The following is a 15,575-nucleotide window of genomic DNA, read 5'->3' on the forward strand; positions in this document are numbered from 1 at the left end:
TATGTCTTGCATTGGTGCTACTGCTGTCGGCATCCAAAGATTATCCAACTTGAATAAACGCTTGGAAGTAAGGATGACAGAAGTGGTGTCATCTACGGTGATACGGATATCACTTATTATTGATATCTACATGGCGCATTGATGTGAATCACACTGCTGCTCTCTCATTTAGCTATTTGCGCCTCATGGATTGTGGTTGTTGTGGATGGCTGTTCACAAATCTAAATGGGTATCTGAACCCAAAAATGGTTGAATTCAAGAAGTTTAAGCTGCCTGTCAATCATTGTTTTTGAAACCAGTGGACAGCCAGTGAAAAATGCGCTCTTGCAACAGCTGCATAGTGCGGATCCCAGCCTATATAATAAAAGTAATTTTTTTAATTGTTCAATCTAATTCATGCTGATTAAAACTAAACATCCATAGGCCAAACGGACACATGCTCAAACTCACACACTTTTGAAAAGACGTAAAGGGGCAATCTGAGGTTAATACATACATTTTAGGATTTATAAATTATATTAGTGTAAAGATAGAATTTAATTTTATTATTATATGCAGTAAAAAGCGAGGGGTTAGAAGAATCCTACATAAACAACCCATAAAGTAAAATTTTACATCCGTGTTTTGCCAGCTATGTAAACTTTAACATTGATTTATCCTGCAATAGATGTAGTTCAATTGGTAACATACATTTTTGTCTTCTTCTAATACTTCTTAAGGGGAAAGTAAATTAAAAGTAACGGAACGTAATCAGATTACGTTACTGAGTTTGGGTAATCCAAAAGTTACGTTACTGATTACAGGTAATTTACAGGTAAGTTACTTTACTGGACAAGTAACTAGTAACTGTTAATGGATTCGATTTAGAAAGTAACCTACCCGACCCTGGTTAATACAGTAGGTAATCTCAGCACCCAGAATAACCAATGAGAGACTACACTGTCTGCTACTTATGTAGCTACCTAGAATATGATTTTAGCACCACATGCAATTAAGTGGTAATGTTGTTTTCTCTACTTCTTCTTACACACCATTCCGAAGTTAGGGAAAGAACAATTCAACTTGTTGAAGCCTGTCAGTCTGTTTTTGTTAACCCCTATTTATATATATATATATATTTTAAAGGGGGGTAACCCATACTAGGAATGGCTCATAACCTTCATGCAAAATACTTTTTGTCAGATGATAAATTATTTGATTACATGAGAAGAAATCCCAGTCAGAACCATTTGTGCCATAAATTCAATATGGATCTATTCTCAATAGCTACTATTGCATGTCAGGACCTACAGTACTATTTAGGACTAGCGTAACATGGACCTCTATACAGTATGCTGAAAAGCATCTGTGTGTGTGTGTGTGTGTGTGTGTGTGTGTGTGTGTGTGTGTGTGTGTGTGTGTGTGTGTGTGTGTGTGTGTGTGTGTGTGTGTGTGTGTGTGTGTGTGTGTGTGTGCGTGTGTGTGAATGCGTGCATGGGGTAGCCTAGGCAGGTAGCCTAGTCGTTAGAGCATTGGGCCAGTAACCGAAAGGTTGCTAGAGCGAATCCCTGAGCTGACAAGGTAAAAATCTGTCGTTCTGCCCCTGAACAAGGCAGTTAACCCACTGTTCCCCGTTAGGCAGTAATTGTAAATGAGAATTTGTTCTTAACTGACTTGCCTGGTTAAATAAAGGTTCAATTAAAAAATATATATATATGCCCATAAATATGCCTGTCCCTACAGCAGTCCAGGGAGTGGTCATGGGGAGTGCTGAGATCACAGTGTCCTCAAGAAACATAGTGATGGTGAAGGAAGAGGAGGAGGAAGGGGAGCACTGTGAGAGCCGCAAGACTCAGGTCATCCTCCATCTGCAGCCCATCATACAGGGGTAAGACTTGCAATGCAAAGAGGGGGCACTGGACACAACAGCGTGGAGGGTTGGAGTTACCATTTGGACAAAACGCAAAAGTCTCAAAATTCTATTTGCAATTAGTAACTAATTTAATTTATCGTTACTACGTAATGTAATTACACTAAGAAATTACAAATGTATTTTTTTAAGTGTACAAAGTGTGCTTTTCTAGACATCCAAGTTGTCAGTAAGATAAAACTGTCTTTGAAGTGTAGAATTCTGATAGCAGGTTCTGTTATATACTGTACATTGTAACAGCTGCCTCAGTGGGAGTGAATATTGCATGAAATAGTGGACTTTGTCACCTCCTACAGGGCAAATGAGGACAACGCTGACACTGGCTCTACTGTTCTAGCCATAGAGACGCATCATGGTAAGATTCCAAAAGACGCTTTGTTTCTATTCCTTATTTGTATGACCCGTATTTTAATTCATTACTACATTCAACTTGGAGATTAGATTTGTATTGTTCACATCTAGTATTTTTTTAAACTGGATATATAATTTGTATTATTTTGTTTTGTTGTGTTTTTGATGTATGGATGCTTGCTTGTGATATTGTGTATGTTATATACTGTGTGTTTATATTGTATTTTACCATTATGGATGCTAGAAGACAATCTTGCGGAGGGTGAGGAGGTTGAGTATGGATACCCCATCACCTGTGGCGAGAGCAAAGCTGTCCTCCTGTTTAAGAAGTTTGTCTGTCCTGGCATCAACATCAGATGTGTCAAGGTACCAGTCATCAAGTAACTTGTTCAGTATGCCACTAAGAAACATGCTGGTACCTGTATGTGTGCTGTTTTTGTGTGTGTGTGTGTGTGTGTGTGTGTGTGTGTGTGTGTGTGTGTGTGGGGCGGGGGGGGTGTTCATAGATAATTTTGCTTTCCATTGTCGATATGAAAGCATGTGAGATATTTTATTATTATTTAACTCTTTCTGTGCCTGTGATTCTGTGTTGCTTTTTCTCCTCCCTGCAGTTCAATGACCAGCTGATCAGCCCCAAGCAGTTTGTTCACGTGGCAGGGAAAGCCACTCTGAAGGACTGGAAGAGGGCCATCCGACTGGGAGGGGTGATGCTCAGGTAGGCTGCGTCATACTGGGTGGAGGGCAGGGTTTACATTTACATTTTGGTCGTTTAGCAGACGCTCTTATCCAGAGATACTTACAGTCAGTGCATATAACTAAAGAAGCTAAGACAACCACATATCACAAGTAAAAACTGTATTAAATAAAGCATCTATAAGCAGAATCAGTGCTAGGAAAAAGACAGGTTGGGGTCAATATGTGTCTGGGATCTTCTTGTTTTGCCTGCATCGGCTTACCTGGAGTTTTTTGCCCCATACATTCCACTAGCAGTTAGTAAGCAGCGTTCTTGTGGTGGTAGGATCACATATCACGCCGTCAAATTGCTGAGTGATGCATTTCTCACCCCATCTTCGTGTTTGCACATGTTCTCTGTCCATCTGTGGTTTAGTCTGCTGCCTTCATCCCTACATATCAGATCAGAAGCTTTTGTTACAAGCAAAGCTTTGATGAAACATTGAATTCATTAACCACTTGTAAACATTTCACTGTGTAATACACATATTGCCGCAACTAGAAGTAGCTGTTTTCTGACTGGATTAGATATAGTGATAACAATGTTTATTATTATATAACTAATCATAAAATAAATATACTAAACCATTCTCCTTCTCCCAAATCTTCTCTTATGTCCTCTATGCAGGAAAATGATGGACTCAGGTCAGATTGACTTCTACCAGCATGACACAGTGTGCACCAACACCTGCCGCAGCACCAAGTTTGACGTGTTGATCAACAGCACCCGCTTCCTTCCGGGCAGAGCCATGCAGCCCCCCCCTTCCCCTCTGCCAAGTGAGCCTATCAGCCAATTAGCCAAGGGCTGACTACACATTGCCCAGTGTGCCTATCAGCCAAGAGCTTACCTAACTACAGTACACGTTTACTATGTACACATTTACTCTCTCATGTCCCGTGGCTGCTGCCATTTATTAAACTGCTTTTTTTATCCCTGCACAAACTACACTTCACCTTCATAAACTGTACCACTCATATTTTGAAATGGACTACATCAAAACATCAATGAATAATTGCCCTCAGCAGTCTTTGGTGTGGCACCTATTTTATCACTGCACAGGGCAGTGATTGGAATCTAGAAGTAGGAAAACAATTCGATTTAGGGGCCTCAATGGTCTCCTCAGATGCGCATAGAACTTGGATTGAAAACCCTGTGCTGTGAAGGCACTTGTAGAGCCACACAGTTGTTACCACTGCTTACAACAAAATGTCTACAACAGAACTGAACCAGAATTTGAGCTAGTGATATGAGTGATGACATGAGATGTTGGAGGAGTGATTTGATGTGTGTTGGTGGCTCTCTGTGTATAGTAGATGGAGGCCATGCTGCAGTGTCAGATGACAGGATAGAGGAGAAGGCCTACACTACAGTGGAGTGGAGCCCTGGGCCAGCTCCTCCCATCACCAGTACAGCCAATGGACATGTCAAGAGGAAAAGGGGTGACATCATCCCTGGTCTGTATAACAACAACAGGGATACATTGATAGTTAGCTTAATGTAAACACATGCAAACAGACACACGCTTACGCACACACGTTCACACACACATACTGTATAAACACACACACTAACGCACGCATGGTGGCACGCATACACACACACACACACACACACACACACACACACACACACACACACACACACACACACACACACACACACACACACACACACACGTGTTAGGGACTTACAGTACTAAGGACAGTCACTTTGATGACTAAAAAGGCATCCTGGTCACATCTGACGTCTTGACATACACACACATTCCCCCAACACCATTCCACTTTCCTAATCATGCCACGTCTCTTGCCTTTCTCTAGATGGCAGTCTAAGCTTTTGGAGAGGCATAGCAGACGTTGGCCTGATGGGGGAGGTGTTATCCAGTTTCCGCACAGAACTAGTGGCCATGTTGAGAGGAGTGGAGGTCCGCAGTGAGAAGGCCATTTTGCAAGAAGCCGGTGAGCTTACACACTGTTACAGGTTCCCACACATACTTACATAATACTTACATGTATGAAATATCAGAGCGTTAAAAAATGTAATGTTCTATGGGTAACATGTACACTGAGTGTACAAATCATTAAGAACACCTTACTAATATTGAGTTGCACCCTCCCTTTTGCCATCAGAACAGCCTCAATTTGTCGGGGCATGTACTCTAAAAGGTGTCGAAAGCGTTCCGCAGGGATGCTGGCCCATGTTGACGGCAATGCTTCTCACAGTTGTGTCAAGTTGGCTGGATGTCCTTTGGGTTGTGGACCATTCTTGGTACACACGGGAAACTGTTGAGCACCTGTACTCAGTGTATTTAGCAGGTTTATATAGAGGCAGGTGGATTGGCAAGAGTTTCGTAGAACAAAATTATAATTGGGGATTGGTTAATTTGTTGGACTGATTTATTTGAATTGCCTGTCTATTTGTTGTTCCTGTAATGTGTTTTGTTGTGTCAGATGCTGTTGTGCTGAACTCCCTTTCTGAGATGTTTGGGCTGCTGGACTCAGTGAGGAGGGTTCTGGACCTGAGACGCAGTGAGACTGATGACAACCAGCAGCAGGTCCACAATGCTCTTAATGGTGAGAGAATGTAAGCTTGGATGTGAGCTTAGAATGGGAAAACATACACTCTTGGAAAAAGGGTTCAAAAAGGGTTCTTCGGCTGTCCCCATTGGAGAACCCCTTTTGGTTCCAGGTAGAACCCTTTTTAGTTCCAGGTATAACTATGTTGGGTTCCATGTAGAACCCTCTGTAATGGGTTCTACCTGGAACCAAAAGGGGTTCTTCAAAGGGCTCTCCTATGGGATTCTAGATTGCACAACACATTTGTACTGTACTTACAATATATAGGTTTGGATCCATGCACTAAAAGTAACACCGTTGTTTAAGTTATTTTTGCTTACCTGATATGTATACAGACTATTACTATGTTAGGTTTTCTTATTTCACTTGTGGTAAACGTGGGGTGTTGGGTTGAGTGTGCCGAGATTAACACAGAGACAGTGAGGTTTTAGTCAGCAAACACAACTATAATAGGCCATAAAATAAACATAGCAAAGAAAATCACATAGGTTTGACTCAGTCCTTCTTCTCAGCTTTGGCTCTGTGTCGGTCTCTCCCGGTTCTCGCTGGCGGTGTGCCACAGTGCCAAATGTCGCATCACGTACCTCCCCTCTATTATCACCCCCTGGGGTAGACCTCCTGGGATACCACACACTGTTCATTGCTCGATGATATACCAGTACAACCATGTGTCCTTCCTCAGTGCTGGAGGACCAGTTGGAGGACCAGAGGAAGCTGAGGCAGGATGAGCCCCCACCCAGCCCTGGTCACCTCTACATGGGCAGCTTCTCCAAGGCCACCCCCTCAAAGTGCCCGCGGCTGCATCCCTCTAGCTCTTCCACCACCCAGCCTCAGAACCAGACCACACAATCGTCCATCGTCTTATCTCCCATTACCACATCCCCAGTGGGTCAGCCTCTCAATGTGGCCGGCTTGCCTGTGGCCACACTGGCCCAACTCCCCACTGGCTCCCAGCTCTTCACCCACTACACCACTGGCAACACCTCTGCAGGAAAGAGAGGCAGCGCCATGTCTGTGGCTCTCCATGCAGCCTCCAGGGTGACTGTGCTCAACACAACCACAGAGTCATGGGTGGGGACCCCTCTACAGGCACTTCATCTAACCCAGAAGAAGGAGCAGGACTCTGGGGACAAGGAGAGCCAGAGACTGGGGGAGGAGAGGATAGTACTTGTGCAGCAGGGGGTACTACTGGACACTCCAGGGATTCAGACACACTTTGATGGGAACAGTGGGGGCTCAATCAGAGATGGAGGAAGAGGGGGAGGAGCAGGAGCAGGGGAGGGACAGGAGAGTGAAGGTACAGAAGGAAGGGTTGCATAATGTAGAGTATAATGTAGAGTCTTTGGCAGGAAGAGGGCATTAAAAGAACGTAAAACCAAGTGAGAGAAGAGAGAACCGTAAGGAATACAGTTGAAAGAGAATAGAGTGAGTGAGTGAGTGAGTGAGTGAGTGAGTGAGTGAGTGAGTGAGTGAGTGAGTGAGTGAGTGAGTGAGTGAGTGAGTGAGTGAGTGAGTGAGCGAGTGAGCGAGTGAGCGAGTGTGACAGTGTGTGTGTGGAAGAGAGCAAGAAGGTGAACTTCGCCATGTCATGTCATGTGTAGCTCCACACAGATTTTAGGCTATATGTGTTTTAGGCTATATGTGTAACATCATTTTAACGTACATAGTACTTTAATTACCCATGGTCTTCATCATCAAAGATATTGATATACTTAATGATAGGGGAGAGTGGGCTAAGTTGAGCCTTTCTCCGTCAAGGGAAATATTGTATTCTTTCTAACAAAGATGTCTACATTTATTTCAGGATGTTGTGTATCCCTGAAAATAATCAGAATTATGTATATATTACAGTTTTGCGGGACAAGGTAAGTTAAGCCGCCTATTTCTGTACTGAATTAAATATTACCACTACTGTTTTAAAACACTGTCTACCTTTATTTCCTAAACACAAATCAACACAATCACAATCATTTTTTTGTGTTTTAATAATTTAAAGCATATTTAACACTGGCTTAAAACTCTTTGTACTTTTTTAAAACACATTTAACTTAGGCCAGGCCCTATTGTCACCTCATATCCCAGCGATAATGAGAAGAAAACACTTACATTTGCTCAACTTGCCATTGGCTAAACTTTCACCCCATGGCAAACATTTTGACTATAATTAGTCCACACAGCTACAAGGATGCACTTTCATGCTTGGTTTAGGACCTCATATTGAAACTTATAGAGACCCCCAACTGATGTACAGAACGATCTTAAAATGATCTACATTGGTTTAGATACAGTACAAGCATCATGAAAACACTTGACACAATAAATTCATTTTTTTGGATCTAACTTGCTTACCACTTTTTCCATGTGGTTTCTTTCTTCACAGAGCTCTTCCTAAATATTTGGTCATGTAATACATGTTTTGTGTATGGTTTCCTAAAAACAAGAGTGGCCTAACTTACCCTTTGTCTCAGCTTACCCCACTCTCCCCTACAGGGTTTTATCACAACCTCTTCAGTAGTTCTCATCAACTCCTGTAAATCACAGCTTGTATTCATAAACCATATCAGAGTAGGATTGCTGCTCTTGGATCAGTTTTGCATTTTAAATCATAATGAATAAAAAGGGGGAACCTGATCCTTAAACAGCACTCCTACTCTGAGACGCAGAACTCACTGTTCCTCTCAAGTACACCAGGAGATAGGAACCATCTGTGCTATTATCATTTGGCTGTTTGTTCCATTCTGGGTTCTGAATTATCATAGCAGAACCCAGAATGGAACAAACGGCCAAATGATAATAGCGCAGATGGTTCCTGTCTCCTTTAGTTCAGATTTGATTACATATTGGCATCAAAATGACAGCACAGACTGGGGCAGGACTCTAGCAAGTCCAAAGTTGTCAAAAGGGTTTTGTGTGCAAACATTAGAATATTCCTTTAAATCTTTTTTCTTCCTGAAGTTTTCACATGTTCAAATTAAAAACTTTGTTTCCCATTTTTGTTAGTAATGGAATGCTCCATGATAAATGTTTTGGTTGTTAGAGGTGCTTCTGATGCATACACATCTAATGTTTTATTATTTGGTATGCTATAAAAAATGAATAGTCACACACCATGTATAAGCCTCCCAGAAATGTATTCGGTAAACCACCAATGTTTCGGCATCATATTGCCTTCTTCAGGGTTATTATTTTGTATAAAGAAATATTTTGTGTTATTATTTATCATACCGAGAGATGCGTCTGTAGTGTGATTCTTTTTTAAACCGGCAAACATGTTTGCTAAAGTTTTAAAGCAAAACTTTTTTGTGTTTTTCACTTTCGTCCCACATCATCTACCCAACAACAATTGCAAAAATATATATATTGAAACGTCATAGCACCTTTAATTGTGAGAGTAAATGCACTACATTGAGTAAGACTGAAAATGACAATTGTACAAACTTGTTATGTAAAAGTTGAATTAAAAATCCATTGCATATGAGATCTTTATCTGTGAATTCATTCAGTAGAAAAATGAAAGACCGACGACAACAACCCACACTGTCATTGCTTTACATTTACATCGCAATACCGTGATTGTAGGGTTGGCACAGAGGTTGGAGGTTTATAGAGTGGAGGCAACGGAATGGAGTCACCATTGGTTTATTTGACAAAAAAAAGGTGCGGAGTTACTAATCCAGTGAGGAATATTGAAATCGCAGAATTTTGTTGGTTTGTTTTTTGGGACAAAAATTGAAAAATATTCCACTGGGCACAGACACCAGTTCAATTTCTAGTTTTTATTTACATTTGGTTGAGTTGTCAACTAACGTGAATCCAATGTGAACTCAACAAAAAATGTCACCATGTCATTGGATTTAGGTTAAAAGTTGGGTGAAAAAATGAAGAAATTCCGTTGAATTTTTTGGTTAAAATTACGTGGAAACCATGTTGATTCAACCAGTTGCATGCTTCCGTGCCAAAGGTTCACCATGGTCGTGCCATTGAGATGGCGTCGGGTTGCTTCTTTCCAATTTAAAAGGTGAGCAGATTTATGCACAACTGGGGAAATATGCCTGCAGTCTTAAAATATATATTTTTAAATCCATCACCATGGCAAGCGTAGCTAATATTGTTCAGCCAATCAGGTGGCTCCTAACATACAGAGTCAAGCCTGGTCTGTATGTACAATGTGCAAATGATTGGCTGGACGCCGAACGCTACTTCTTGGTGTAGCACTACTGGCGTGGTGGTGGAAATTTTACTGTAGGCATATTTTCCCCGTTTTTTAAACCTTCTCCCCTTGCAAGTTAAGAAGGTAAGGAGAAAACCTACACCAAGGCAGTCTGAATGGCACATGTTTGATGTCCCTGCTAGCACAAGGCAACTATGGGTAGGTGCACCCCGGAGTAGTGGGCATGTGGGTGCGTTGAAAGGAAGGAGTTTGCATGTCTAAAGCACTATGCCATAGGTTAGAGGCTTTGGCTAGATGGTACACAGTTTATGTAAAAAACAAAACAACGTAGCAGGTTAGGATAATTAGCTTAAGGTTTGGAAAAGGGTGTTATTGTATTTATTTAACCTTTATTTAAGCAGGGAGTCATGCTGAGACCACGGTCTATTTCGCAGATGAGCCCTGAATGAACACATCAATAAACAACAATTACACTATACATGAAAAGCAAACACAAAACACGGGTTAGGGTAAGGGTTAGCATGAATGCAGAAAGGGTTAGGTGATTCGATTTTGTGCAATTCTATACATTTTACCATGGGGTGTAGAGAGAATAGGGCGGTTAGAAATGTTTGCTGTTTTTAATATGATATAATTGTATTTAACCTTTTACTGCATTGGGCTAAATACGGGTCACACAGAGTGTTTCTTGGAGGACTTAAACAAATCTACTTTGAAACAAAAGTATACACCTCAGACACATGGTTTATGGGCTTATCAAAATTAAGACACCTGTACCATGTCAGATATAGAGTTGAAATGTATTACATTTTGAGTTTGCATCCCAATATTACACTTTATAGACATCACAGAAGACTGAAATATAACAAAACAGTTAAAACATATATGTTTATTAATGATGAAATTAAGAAAAATATTAAGAACATTCCACCCATGAGGACACTAGGTAATTTAACTGTAGGAGAGGGTTAAATTGAAGTGAGACTGACTAACAAAATAATGCCCCCCGGCCGGTACTTCGACCTGTTAACAAGTTTAGATAGCTGGCCGCTAAACTAATTTAGTAATCTAAAAAATGTTAGCTGACATGGGCTAATTGACGTAACAAGAGAAAACTGATGATGCACAACCAAATTTCGAAATTGCACATTGTGTATTCTATTAAAATACAAATAAAAGTTGCCCATCCCTGATCTAGCTAGTACTATCACACCATGATCCATCTCACCTCTCTTTGTGATTGTCTCCACCCCCCTCCAGGTGTCGCCCATCTTTCCCATTATCCCCTGTGTATTTATACCTGTGTTCTCTGTTTGTCTGTTGCCAGTTCATTTTATTCACCTAACCTACCAGAGGTTTTCCCCTTGCTCCTGTCTTGTCTATAGTTCCCGTTCTCTAGTTTTCCCGGTTTTGACCTTTCTGACTGCCTTGAGCCTGCCTGCTGTCCTGTACCTTTGCCTACTACTCTGGATTACCGACCTCTGCCTGCCCTGAGCCTGTCTGTTGTCCTGTACCTTTTCCCCACTACTCTGAATTACCGAACTCTGCCTGACCTGACCCCGAGCTTGCCTGCCATCCTGTACCTTTGCCTGCCCATGTTCGATTTAATAAACTTTTGTTACTTTGACACTGTCTGCACCTGGGTCTTACCTTCAAACCTGATAAGTACACACTAAGAATAGCTTGTCAATTGCTACAGAGCCTTAGATATGAGTTTGTCACACTTTTTTTCAGGTGGACCTATGGGATGTTTGAGGGGGGTGTTCCTGCAGCTGCAGGAATGCCCACATCCAGGAATGCCCCAAATGCAGGAACGCCCCGCAATCACACACTCTTTGCTCTCATCTCTCAGGCCTATCAGTTACAAAACTCTCAGGGAAAACAAACCCCCTCTTTCAATTGGCTCCTGGATGATTCTCTTTCTATTGGCTCTTGACTACTTCCTAGTAGTCACAGTATTTTATTTAACCCTTATTTTACCAAGTAAGTTGACTAAGAACACATTGGCCACTAGTCAGTAAGCCTTTCCCGACTGCAAACAAAAAATTGAATAAAGTGCGTGGATGTATGGATTATGTGAGCAGCACTACATTACCTACACAGGTCTGATGTCATGATGTTATTGAGATGGCTTAGCCTGTGACATTGATGTAACATAATTCATTGTTTCCTAATGGAACCTGTAGCATACTGTATATTACACAGAGAACGAAGCTGTCTGGATTCCCTGATTCCCCCTAGTTTCCATCTGAGAGGTGCTGTAGGTTTTAATCCAACCCCCGAATCACTACCCTATTCATCAGGGCTCAGCTAAAGTGATCGCCTGCTGCTGCTGTGGAATCTCTCTGATCTGAATATGGCAATGACAGAGGCTCTGTTCAACATTTATATCAGATCTCTGTCCCTTTATTAGGTTGAGGAAAGCATTCAGGAGAACCTGAGTCAGACTGATCATTTAACACACTGTCTAGGGATTGTGAAGGTGGGAGACTTTTGAGTCTATGTTGGGTCATAGATGTAGAGTATTACTTTTGTTTCCTTGGGGATTGGAATCGTAACCTTTCTTGATTAGAGGCTAGAGCTAATCTGTTTGGTTCTCCAGATGTGTTTGTTTACAGAGGGTTGATAGTGGCAGCTGCTGGTCTAGTTGACCACTTAACACATCCACATTGTCAGTGTGCCTCTGTCCACCTATTGGATTCAGGCAGCATATTATCCCAACCCCCACATCTGTGTGGCAAATTACCCTCTGGTTTCAAAGTGGCTAAGTCAATTTGTGGTGTGGTTGGACTATTAAGGTGCAAAATGTCTGCCTGCTTCACCCAGGTGTGATTCCAGATGCTTGCTTGACATTCACTTTGCTCCTTTAGTCAAATTGAATCATTTGCAGAGTAATCCATCGCTCATCTGCCATCCCCGGCTAACTACATTAGAGACTGGGACGTGAGCTCCCCTTGCAGGCTCAGAGACGTCGCTCTCGGCAGGGGTGTGCGTCTGTTTCCCCTGTTTAATCCAATCCAGCGTCTCTAATGTTCAGGCGGGGAAACAAAATGAATGATGAAACAGCCTGCAAATGGTGGTTTGATCCAATTGGGCGTTCTGGGGCCACAGTGTTTAATGACGTCCAAACTTTGTTCTAATGCTACCTTGGATCATTCTAGGATCCCACTAGGCACAAAATGGTTGAATCAACATTGATTCAACGTAATCTGTCAATGTATTGTGACATTGAATCTATGTTTGAAACACATTTGGATTTGCAAAAGTAATCAACCATTATTGTTTCTTATAATTCCAACCAGCGTTGACCTTAACCTGACTAACTAGTTGTTAGATCAGCCATGTATACATGGAAATTGCGTTGCTAATTTTACATAGAATGGTTAGAAAAATGAAACACAATTCATGTCATGTGGTGTTGGAAATACTTTGAACATGCAACATCAGATCCATGTCACATTTTCATCATATTTTAGATGTTGACATTTTCGCATTTTCTCACTGTTTAATCAATGTCTGTTTTTCATCCTATATCCAATATATATTGGGGTGGTAGAAATTATGTTGAACCCTGCTAAGCTTTGGAAACAAGCTGTGTGTCACGCATAGGTGTAATAGGTGGCAGGGAAGTCAGGCGCAGGAGAGTCAAATGGAGTTTAAATATGGAATCTTTTAATAAAGTTCCACGAGTATGCTCCATAACAATAAATGTACAAACAAACAAAACATGGGTACGAAGACCCGACGCGCACCTATACAAACAAGCACACTACACAGACAACAAATCAATCTCTGACAAAGACATGAGGGGAAACAGAGGGTTAAATACACAACAGGTAATGAATGGGATTGAAAACAGGTGTGTGGGAAGACAAGACAAAACCAATGGAAAATGAAAAAAGGATCAATGATGGCTAGAAGACCGGTGACGTCGAACACCGAGCACCGCCCGAACAAGGAGAGGCAACGACTTCGGCAGAAGTCGTGACACTGTGTTTGTTTCTGCTATCATGTCAACACATACGGATACTGAGCAGATTCCATACACATGTGCATAGCTATGCTCGACCTTAATAACATTGAATAGTTGAAAGTAACTCCTCTAAATTGTGAAAGTAAATTCGGAGTGAGGTTGGGTTTATGTACAGTACCAGTCAAAAGTTTGGACACCCCTACTCATTCAAGGGTTTTTCTTTTATTTGACTATTTTCTGCATTGTAGAATAATAGTGAAGACAATGAAACTATGAAATAACACATGTAGTAAGCAAAAAAGTGTTAAACAAATCAAAATATATTCATATTTTAGATTCGTCAAAGTAGCCACCCTTTACCTTGATGACAGCTTTGCACACTCTTGCAAACTCTCTTCCAACAGTCTTGAAGGAGTTCCCACATACTGTATGCTGAGCACATGTTGGCTGCTTTTCCTTCACTCTGCGGTCCAATTCCTCCCAAACCATCTCAATTGGGTTGAGGTCAGGTGATTGTGGAGGCCAGGTCATCTGATGCAGCACTCCATCATGCTTATTCTTGGTCAAATAGCCCTTACACAGCCTAGAGGTGTGTTGCCTTGAATTCTAAAAAAATCACAGATAGTGTCACCAGCAAAGCAGCCCACACCATCACACCTCCTCCATGCTTCACGGTGGGAACCACACATGCGGAGATCATCTGTTCACCTACTCTGCGTCTCACAAAGACATGTCAGTTGGAACAAAACATCTCAAATTAGGACAGATTTCCACCAGTCTAATGTCCATTACTCGTGTTTCTTGGCCCAAGCAAACCTCTTCCTCTTATTGGTGTCCTTTAGTAGTGGTTTCTTTGCAGCAATTTGACCATGAAGGCCTGATTCACACAGTCTCCCCTGAACAGTTGATGTTCAGATGTGTCTGTTACTTGAACTCTATGAAGCATTTATCTGCATTATCTGAGGCTGGTAACACTAACGAACTTATCCTCTGCAGCAGAGGTAACTCCGGGTCTTCCTTTCCTGTGGGCGGTCCTCATGAGAGCCAGTTTCATCATAGTGCATGATGGTTTTTGCGGCTGCACTTGAAGAAACATGAAAAATTCTTGAAATTTTCCGCATTGACTGACCTTCATGTCTTAAAGTAACGATGGACTGTCATTTTTCTTTGCTTATTTGAGCTGTTCTTGCCATAATATGGACTTGGTCTTTTACAAATAGGGCTATCTTCTGTATACTACCTCTACCTTAAATATGCTAAATCAATTTGGATTTGTTTAACACTTGTTTTGGTTACTACATGATTCCATATGTGTTATTTAATAGTGTTGATGTCTTCACTATTATTCTACAATGTAGAAAATAGTAAAAATGAAGAAAAACCCTGGAATGAGTAGGTGTGTCCAAACTTTTGACTGGTACCGTAGGTTCCATTCAACGTAGTACATTGACCTCAGATTTGCCCAAAGGACACCATAATTTCAAGGTGTAGCTAGGTATACTATCATTCATTCATGATTCATCTTTAGAAGTTTAAACGTAGTGACCAACTTTTTATTTAGTTTTGTCATTTTTATTTCTCAAAGTAATTACCCTATAAATTGGATGCCAAATTCATGATAATAGTAATAAACTTTTATCTTTGGATATTGTCTTTTCTAAATGTCATTCATAATATATATGGGTAAGACAATATCCAAATATAAATGTTTATTATATTAATATCATGCATTTGGCATTCTATTTTTAGGCATAAGTTGCCAAGCGGCTTGACCGAGCGGCTGGATTCAGTCTTATGTAGCAAAATTTGAAATGGTATTTTTACATTGGATAAAAGAGACTCTGAGCTAGAAAATGGTATAT

At 41.2% G+C, this 15,575-nt stretch overlaps 1 protein-coding gene across 3 annotated transcripts in view; it reads left to right on the forward strand.

The window, feature by feature from the left end:
- The window catches only part of LOC115106815 (glucocorticoid modulatory element-binding protein 1-like), a 35,818-nt gene extending 26,771 nt beyond the window's left edge, over window positions 1-9,047 (forward strand). For 2 of the 3 annotated variants that reach the window (XM_029629937.2, XM_029629929.2), the window contains exons 2-10: window positions 1,723-1,867; window positions 2,206-2,264; window positions 2,505-2,626; window positions 2,872-2,975; window positions 3,621-3,769; window positions 4,304-4,447; window positions 4,814-4,951; window positions 5,444-5,566; window positions 6,252-9,047. In XM_029629937.2, coding sequence (XP_029485797.1) covers window positions 1,740-1,867; window positions 2,206-2,264; window positions 2,505-2,626; window positions 2,872-2,975; window positions 3,621-3,769; window positions 4,304-4,447; window positions 4,814-4,951; window positions 5,444-5,566; window positions 6,252-6,889 — 1,605 coding nt within the window. In that variant the 5' untranslated portion in view covers window positions 1,723-1,739 and the 3' untranslated portion in view covers window positions 6,890-9,047. The remainder of the gene's footprint in view (window positions 1-1,722; window positions 1,868-2,205; window positions 2,265-2,504; window positions 2,627-2,871; window positions 2,976-3,620; window positions 3,770-4,303; window positions 4,448-4,813; window positions 4,952-5,443; window positions 5,567-6,251) is intronic. The other variant, XM_029629946.2, reaches the window with a different exon arrangement.
- The last annotated feature ends 6,528 nt before the right edge of the window (window positions 9,048-15,575 follow it).

Source organism: Oncorhynchus nerka, linkage group LG3 (genome assembly GCF_034236695.1).
Source record: "Oncorhynchus nerka isolate Pitt River linkage group LG3, Oner_Uvic_2.0, whole genome shotgun sequence".
Lineage (NCBI taxonomy): Eukaryota > Metazoa > Chordata > Actinopteri > Salmoniformes > Salmonidae > Oncorhynchus > Oncorhynchus nerka.